An 8,958-nucleotide genomic window follows, 5' to 3' on the forward strand; every position below is an offset into this window, starting at 1 on the left:
ACATGGAAGAATTAACGTCATGCTGTCCTTGTAATAATTTCACTAAACTATACATTACTTTTGAAAATCATTAAAAAGAAAACATTCAATTGAGTGCATTTTAGAATCAGGGACAAGGTTTTATGAACAAAGAAAATATTGAAGAAGTAAACATAATACAGAATACACACATTGACATAAACTTACACGACAGAAAGCAGAAATTAACATGTACATAAGAGAGATAATAAAGCACACTTTTGGAAACACCATCAAGGATTGATGGCTCCCTGTTTTGCCTTAAGAACAAGCTCTTCTGTTGTAGTGCCAATGATCTCATTGGCCCTTTTCAGCCCAACACACTGATACCTTCCAATAGTATCCTGCATTTTCAAGGCAACCCCACCATTCAACAAATAATAAAATCTAATCACCAAGCAATCATAACAGATAACCAAATCCATCAAGCTAGTAGCTGTTGACGGAGAAGTATTCATAGCCAGAAAATCTAACCAGTCTTTGCCAGAAATCAGTGGCAATTTATATGATAAAATGTTCTTGGATCCAAGTTTTCATCCAATGACCAAGGAAAATGTCACTTTATTATGACAGCAAAGTTCTAGCAAAATTTCTGGTTGTCTAGTATTTTCCCTTACCGATACTGGAATGAAGTCACCAGAGATTTTGCGGCTAGGGGGCTGGAGAAATCTCCTTAAGGGTGTTGGGATTTTAACACTACAAGACTTGTTTTCCCTTCCCCTCTCCCTTCCAAATTCTTACTCACAAACAACCCCTAAGGCATGTTGGGTTTGTGAAAATGTTTTCTATTTTCATTTTCATTTTCATGGATTTTATTAAAGAAAAGGTGAAAGATATAGAGAGGTGTCTAATGAATTAGAGATAAAAAGAAGTGTAAATAACGGAAACAAGAGAACAGAAAATAGAACATTCCTGCATAGAGATATATGAGATAATCAGTTGAAAGTTTAGAGAGAGTGAATTTTAATCTCACCCGCGTAACGATTCCCAATTTCTCTAATTTCCCAACTGCATCATCCACATCAAAATTACAATCCTCCCCGAACTCTTCTTTGATTAATTCCTCACACCATTGATCAAGATCCTGATTAACATCATCAGATAGCATGCCAGTACTCAAGTAATGCATAAAACAACCTTGGTCACATAAGTACAAATTGAGTTTCTAGATAAAAGAACAAGGTGGTTGAGACTTGAGAACAGGAGGAAGATTGCTAAAAGGGTGCTTGGTTTCTCTTTTCAATTTCCATTGATATGCTTTAATTGAAAATTCAACATGTCACATTGTTTTCAGTTTTGTTTCATGTTCTCAAAGTTAACAAATATGGAGATACCAAGACCTAACAAAACCCCCCAAAACAGGAATAAAAATAAATGATAGCATTTTTGTAATCATTAATGAAACCACACTACTCAAAATTAAAACGGAAAACAAACCACCTTATGTCAGTATAATTTACCTGTCTTGTAGCTTTGCCTTGTTCCATCAAAATAAAGAATGATACTATTACCTCTTTGACCTGCAAATTTAAGAGTCTCATATTAGCAGCTGTGCATGGTTACAAGTGGGATTAAACCTCAATTTGAGGCTAGCAGTATCAAATGATCTTCCAACAATATGGCACAAATAGTAGATAGATTAAGTTACCCTTGTGTTAAAAAACAAGAATAGCATATCGGTATTGACCCCAACCTCTATGTATGGTTATTCATAAAATTTTGATATTTTTATTTGTAGGGTTATAAATTTCAAAACTAATACATATTTAGCAAATATCAATTTCGGTTACAACTTGATAGATATCTAACAAAAATTTGAGGAAAACTAACTTATTAGTGACTCCAACTAAGATGATGAACAGAAAACAATTTAGTTTTGTGATGAGCAAAAACTTCAGGAAGTGAGGTTAAGCCTTTTTTAAAGTAAAAAGCTATGGCATGCATGAACTGGCTTAGCACTGTTGCGGCCCAGTTTGGGCAAGTCCAGACTTACTTTTGGCCAATCACCATTATCAAGTGTTATTAGAATTGCCTAGCCGTCTTATTTTCAAACAATTCTAAAAGGTAGAATCACTAATGAAAATTATCACTATACTATGACAAGTAATGAAATTAAAGCATTAAGGTAGCATTTACCTCCTGTTGAATGACGTCATCACACAAATGGAGAAGGGTGCCCTTTCCACTGTCTAGTTGTTTGTCGTACATCGACTGTGTAATCAAATTTTGGTACTGAGCCAAGTTTGCCTGAAACCTATGGGAAATAAAATCAGTAGGCACAATGGCTAACAAAATTTTTATGGAAGAAAAATGCTATGCTACCAGAGGACAGTGCCAGGTCTTAGTGAACAATTTTGATAACATATTAGTTGAGTGGACCAAATTGTATCTTTCTTCCTACTCCTGATTTCCTTATTTTTACACTTCTACATTGTAGTCTTGACACATCATTCTATCACACCATATTCAGGAAAATTTCACATTCTAGATGTATAGCAGTGATGTTTTTAATTGCATTTACTACCATATGATAACTTGATAGTGGAAATAACAGTCAACGATCAATGTGATTAGTGTGTAACGACTAATCCAGTGAAAGGAGAATAGAAACAGTTGAAATATTTACGTGAAGTATGTCTTGGCGATATAACCAACAACTGTGGAAAGAACAGCAATAATGACAAACCAATCAGCTGTAGGCATTTCAAGTGAACTAACTACGGCAACCTACAAAGAAGAATATCAAAGATTCAAAGTGCATTCGTTCAGGATGAAGAGAAACAATAAGACTGATCAAAAGATGCAATTGAGATCAGAAAAACTAACCAGCCCAACAATAGCTGATCCAAGAAACTTAACCCAATCCATTGGAGTTAATCCAGGGTTTTTCTTTTCTGGCTGTCAAGTAAAAAGTTCTTGACCAGGGTCACCATTTGGTTTATTGATAATTAAACACCATCAGAAATCAAATTATTCTTAAAATGTTTTATAGATGAGGTAACTCACAAGAACTATCTCCATATCAGCCATTGGAATGTCTTTAAAATGCTTCACAAATATTCCTCGCTCTGCTTTTGATTTGGTGCCAGCTCTCCTGAAGAAACAGTCTCTTTCTTAGATTTTAACCTTCTAATAGAACTTGAGATATAAGGGGATCTACCTGTATACTACAATTATCTTATCAAATGTTGGTTCTTGAATCGTGGTCTTGCCCACCAAATTGCGGAAACTGGCAATTGCAGAAAATTGTTTCATGGGAGGCGACTATCTCCGCACATTCAAAATTTATGCAACATAGAAACATGAGCATAGCATTTTCATGAGAAGAACACGCACATTCAAAATTTATGCAACATAGAAACATGAGCATAGCATTTTCATGAGAAGAACACGATCACATATACTTCTACACAAAGGAGCAGATAGACTAAATATAGGTGGAACTTTCAGCCATTTGAATTGATTTGTAAACCCATGATCAGATCTTAAAATGACCTTTTCAAACATGACTGAAACTTTATTCACCATGATAAACTTGCTACTTTACCAGTACATAACTAAAGGAAGACTCAGACGCTCAATCTAGGCTGACTACTAGCTTAGAAATGATCATTACTTGTGATTCCAGAACATCCAACATTAAACAAATATTTAGTGATATGTAGAAATTAATAAGAATTTAGATCTTCAGTTGAATGGAAGCTTCCAAAAATTAACATTTACATAAAACTGAGATTATGAGAAGCAGCAGATAAGAGACCTTGCCTGGATAGAAAATAACATAAGAGAGTAACAAGGAAAAAGAAAAGGATAAACAGTAACAGCAGCAAGAAAAATAGGAGAGAAATGATAGTAGGACCTTAGTTGCATGTTTTCAAGGCGTATCCGTTCAACGAACAAGTCTACCCCATTTTCAGAGTTAATTTCATCATCCTTCTTTGGATTTGTGTCATTATGCCTTTTTGGCTTTCTTGATAAAAGTTTTTCCAACCTACAAGCACCATACCGTTAAAAGTGCGTCCTTTTTTGGGAAAAAGACCAAGAAACATGAAATGTATATTATAGTATTTTCACATGTATAGTTCCTAATATAGTATTGAAGTATTGAACTATCACTGCACATGAAGAGTTTATGGTTGTAGGGAGTAATACCCCAAATCAGTTCTCAAGAAATTTTTAGTCGGACACTTTAATCATCAAATTTTAATCACCAAATCAATCCTGACATCAAATTTTGGTTAAAAGTTAGACAAATCTGTCCCTAAAAGTTTCTAAAATTCTCAGATCGGTCCCTACATATTGACGAACAATCTGATGCAGGAACTGATTTGTTAGAGAAATAAAAGTTTGGAAACTGATTTGGTTATTAAAATTTGTTTGAGGACTAAAATGTTCCACTAATAGTTTTTTACGAACTAACTTAGGGTATAGGAAAGCCAGGAGAAAAGTATAGAGTAAGTTAGAGAATAATATCGGATTGATATTCTTAGTTTCATGTATTGTGTTACTGTGTTGGTAACAGAGAAAAACCTATCTCCAATTATAATAATGCTAGACTCGTAATCCTAATTAAAAGAAGGGGAAATTTCATGCAGTAAAACAAAATACAACAACGAACCCTAAGAGATCATCTAAGATACTACATGATATTCTATGATATAATTACAATAAAATGGGATATTCTCGTATCCGAACATTATTGACTATAACTCGTACAATAACAACAACTTGGTGATATAGATTAGACAAGACTATAGTATCACCAAAACGCATGCAAGTGAGAAAATAAGCAGTGTACTTTTAATGGTTTCATTGAGATAAGTTACTAACAATCAATTTTATCACTTATGATAATGCATGAATATTAGCAACAATTTAAGATATAGTTTCCAATCCTAGAGTTTGCTTACCTAGTTATCCTTAACAAGTATGCCCACAAGCGTGCAATGAGCATGTCCACTTTCTCCATGATAAAGAGGTCAGTTGTTCGATCAATTCCAATGCCACGACGAAAGATAACATACTAGAATAATAGAATGTATTAGCTTGTAATTTAACGAACTTTGAGAAGCAAAAGAAAAAGTTTGGTATTTGAATGTACAGCCCACTTGTTTTGGCAAATTCAACCTTTTAGATCCAATGACTAATACTAATAACAATAGTTGTTGACCAGCCTTTACAACATATTGTTAGAGAGAGGCATAAGGCATAGATATGCTGCAGTCAGTCATCAAATAAGTAACAAGTGAACAATATCTAGTGATCCAAACAAACACAATGAACATTCTTATTCTAAAAACTTAGGTCTCAAGTTGATGTCTTCAAGAGTCGATGGCAACATAACATCTCGGTCAATATGATTTCATGTTGGACTGCCAATTGTCATATCTAAGTGCAACTCTGCCAACATTTAGAAGATTCTTCCTTTCGTGTCAGAAGAACTAAAAATACATCACTATAAAGTGTTATAACCCAAGGAGTAGCTACTATGGGTCATTTTCATTTTTCAAGAACGCCTAGTCATCTTTACCTCATTACACAATGGATTCAGTAACATTATCCTATTGAGTCAAGAAGTGGCTCATGCAAACCACTTGCATTGCCAAAAGACCAAATAGAAATTATTTTCTCATCCATTGCCCTACAGCATTTTAGATTATCGGAAAAGGTGTAATTCCCTTGTCAAAACCATCATTAATATAGATACCTCCTAAAAGATTTTTATTTTTTCATTACTCAATTTTGGCAGCCTAAATTTGAAATGGGACCCCTAATTTCAAGTATTAATGCATCCTTAAACCCCCTCTCCCTGCTTTTATTTGAAAAATCAAGACTTTTCTTCTAAAATTAATATCTAGTAATCAATCAGCATAAAATAAAGATTTCAATTTGCGGAAAATTCAAAACACCATTCTACGAACAAAAAGAAGGCAAAGCTTCAAACACCATTCAACCTTCAATTCTACACACATGCACCCCCATCCTTCGTAGCCCAGATAACAAAATAATAAATACCGAGAAGCCAAGAAACTTTAGATGGATAAGTAATTCAAAGGAATACCTTATCACAGAAATGTGGAAGGTTATCGTGAGGGTGGTTTTCAAAATATTTCTTCAGAAGTGTCTTGTCAAGCTTTATAAGAAAAAAAAAAACAGACATCAGCAACAGTTAGCACTTAGCAGCATTTAATCAAGTTTAATAAGTCAACCCTTGCCTACTAAGTAGAAGATATTATGCACAAACCTTAGATTCATCCACTTTAATGGGAAGGTTTAGAAGATACTGGCCTGATTGTGCAACCTCAATCTCATCCTCACTTACTATCTTGAAGTTGCTCTTTTCCATGACCTGCATGAACAATAAAAGAATCTTCAGATATAATTGAAAAAATATTTTCAAATATGGTAATGGTACTTTATTTCGCTCAATCCCTAGTAACTACGACTAGATGAATCTTAATTGTCAAATGCATCTTCCTTCTTTTGCATTTTCTTGAGAATTAGATATGCATTGTGGTTAACTGGTTACTCAAGTTATACCAAAATCTTAAGTCATGTCCAAACCCTTTTGATGTATCCACAATGGTTAATAGGGGAAAAAATTTCAAACCCATTACTTTAGCTCAATAAAGAGAGTGGACTAAACAAACAGCTGAAGGTAGAGGAAAACCTATTAAAACCTAAGGTGAACATATTAAAATAGATTTAAATTAATATTTTCAAGTTTAAACGTATATATGATTTTTACAATAGAACACTATCACGTCGTTAATCCATATAGACAATTTCACCTGGTAAACTCAATGCATACAGCCATTTCAACAAACTTCTCTACTATCTCATCTTTCATCCACATCATAAGTTGAGTTGTTCATACATTAATATATCATGTTACTTGGTTTTCAGATGTATATCATATTAAGATGTTCCCTAGCTAATTGTCAGCATCAGTAAGTAATGCGGGAAGTGGCAAGTGTACCTGAAATAGATACGTCAAGAAATTCTGCTCTAGTACATCAATTTCCTGGTTAGATAACTTCTGCTGTTCAAGCTTCTGTGCCCCACTTACAGGGTCAAAGAGGGAGTAGAGTTGCTGAAGGTAGTAGATACAAAGAAATTAGGCTCTACGCCTCTACAACAAGAAGATATTGATAACTGTGTCAAAAGAAAGATCAAGCAATGAATGATACCATCAAGTCCTCAAATTGTAGGAGGTACCACGCTCGAATCGTGTACTCTACTCTCTTGCAGAGCTTCAAGAACTCAGCTCGATCAGAACTGTGCTCTATGTATATTAATCAATAGACTCAAGTCACAAAGAGAACATCAACTTTGGAAAAAACTGTTGCTATATTTCTACATCAAGATAGAAGATAACAACTAATGACTACAAAAAATCAAAATATGAATTAAGTGTTAGAGATATTAAACATTTATGTGCCTCCTTCTAGCAGCTTAAGTTTTTAGGAAGTGGTACCATGACATGGCATTAAAACTTATATGACCGAAAAATCTAGAGTTCGATCCTTATTAGGCCCCAAAAAGAACTTAGCGTAAGGCAAAATTAAGAAGAAAAAGAAAGCCTATACAAAAATTAAGCAAACCAAAAAAGGCTCTTGCTTGAAAGAATGTGTTAGAGATATAACTATTCGCGTGTATGTTTCTTTCAGCTTAAGCTTTTGGGAGAAGTAATTTTAAGACAACAAGACCACTAAAATGCAAAATCAAATAAAGGGTACACATTAGTATTGAATTTCATCCGAAATTATAGTTGTAAAGGGGAGAAAGCAACATTCGTTCTATACTTCTATCTCAAGACAGTATTCAAAGGATAACCCCAAATTCAGAATACCAAATATAGCATCACAAAGTTAACTTAACGCACACAAAAAAAATCCTTTATGACAGCAACAGCATAGAAACAAATTCAGTTACCAACAAGAGTAGTACCAATAAGATTGGCCAAAGACATGATGAGCCTTGGCTTCAGAATTGGAATCACAGATTCACGCTCTAAACGAATTACATCTTTCTTCTTCTTCTGATCCGTTCCTTCCGAATGCGCCATTTTTTGTCACCTTCAAGCTACACTTCTAGCAGTTTCAGCAAAAACACTCCCAAATCCCCCAAAACAAAATAAAAAGCCAAAAAAAAATCGAAAATTGAAGCAGTGAAAGAGCAAGGAAAACGTTTTGATGCTAGAGAAAACCCGTTATCATGGACTTGGATTTCATGCTTCACATATTGTAACGTAAAAAACCCCACAACTAGAAATGGAAAAGAATCTTATCTTTACTTTTAGGTGGGTCACACCCAAAGTGCGGTTTTTGTGGAATCACACCTTGGTTTGTTCCCGAAACCTTACCTTTATTCAGATGGAGAAGCCACTGTTCTTCACTCAGTTTGAAGCTTGAGGGAAGGGGACAGACACAAAAACGTCATATATGGTGGAGTAATTATAAATTTATAATTATGGGGGTTACCGTTCATATTTTTAAATTTTTGTAACATTTTTTTATTTTTTAAATTGAAATATATTTTTTAATATTCAAAAATAGTAAAGTATGTTTTAGTCCCCAACGTTTGGGGTAAATCCTATTTGTGTCCCTAACGTTTAAATCGTCCTATTTGTATCCCTAACGTTTGTAAAAGCCGTCAATTGAACGCTTTAGTTTGAGTTTTAAAAATCTCTTCTTGAAGTTAGAATACAAATGTTTGGGATAGAGTCGATGATCCACTCCGAAAAATAGCTCATCAAAAGTTGAAACTAATTCCTACAACATTTACATAATTCACTTTTCTAGGGACATAATTGAATCTAAACACAAATAATGGGTATAATATTAAAATCGAACACATCCAAGTAAGACCTAATTGAGAATGAATACATCCCAGTGAGAATAATTAAAAAATATAATATGATTTGTTAGTATAATTGAT

General features: G+C 34.0%; 1 protein-coding gene across 4 annotated transcripts; it reads right to left on the reverse strand.

The window, feature by feature from the left end:
- Positions 1-67: 67 nt before the first annotated feature.
- On the reverse strand, positions 68-8,502 carry LOC112697088 (uncharacterized). Of its 4 annotated transcripts, XM_025750092.3 has the most exons (16): positions 8,384-8,502; positions 7,969-8,103; positions 7,209-7,303; positions 6,998-7,111; positions 6,263-6,367; positions 6,080-6,151; positions 4,929-5,041; positions 3,878-4,009; positions 3,179-3,247; positions 3,025-3,112; positions 2,845-2,916; positions 2,645-2,745; positions 2,155-2,272; positions 1,479-1,538; positions 992-1,102; positions 68-362 (listed from the first exon to the last, which is right to left on the reverse strand). In XM_025750092.3, exons 2-16 carry the CDS (start codon positions 8,084-8,086, stop codon positions 252-254), a joined length of 1,479 nt encoding a protein of 492 aa, XP_025605877.1. In that variant the 5' UTR covers positions 8,087-8,103; positions 8,384-8,502; the 3' UTR covers positions 68-251. The 4 variants fall into 4 exon arrangements, with proteins under 4 accessions (XP_025605877.1, XP_072053472.1, XP_025605876.1 ...); XM_072197371.1 differs by lacking the exon at positions 3,179-3,247; XM_025750091.3 differs by lacking the exon at positions 8,384-8,502 and having other exon boundaries at positions 7,969-8,371.
- Positions 8,503-8,958: the final 456 nt, after the last annotated feature.

Source organism: Arachis hypogaea, chromosome 6 (assembly GCF_003086295.3).
Source record: "Arachis hypogaea cultivar Tifrunner chromosome 6, arahy.Tifrunner.gnm2.J5K5, whole genome shotgun sequence".
NCBI classification, from domain to species: Eukaryota; Viridiplantae; Streptophyta; class Magnoliopsida; order Fabales; family Fabaceae; genus Arachis; species Arachis hypogaea.

Excerpts from the sequence above, each read along its gene's own strand:
- LOC112697088 (XM_025750092.3), bottom strand. The coding sequence starts at position 8,086 with ATGGCGCATTCGGAAGGAACGGATCAGAAGAAGAAGAAAGATGTAATT. Across the intron at positions 3,248-3,877 it reads CTTGAAAACATGCAACTAAG|TTTCCGCAATTTGGTGGGCA; the intron begins GTCCTACTATCA and ends TGCAATTGCCAG. Across the intron at positions 3,113-3,178 it reads AAGATAATTGTAGTATACAG|GAGAGCTGGCACCAAATCAA; the intron begins GTAGATCCCCTT and ends CTGTTTCTTCAG.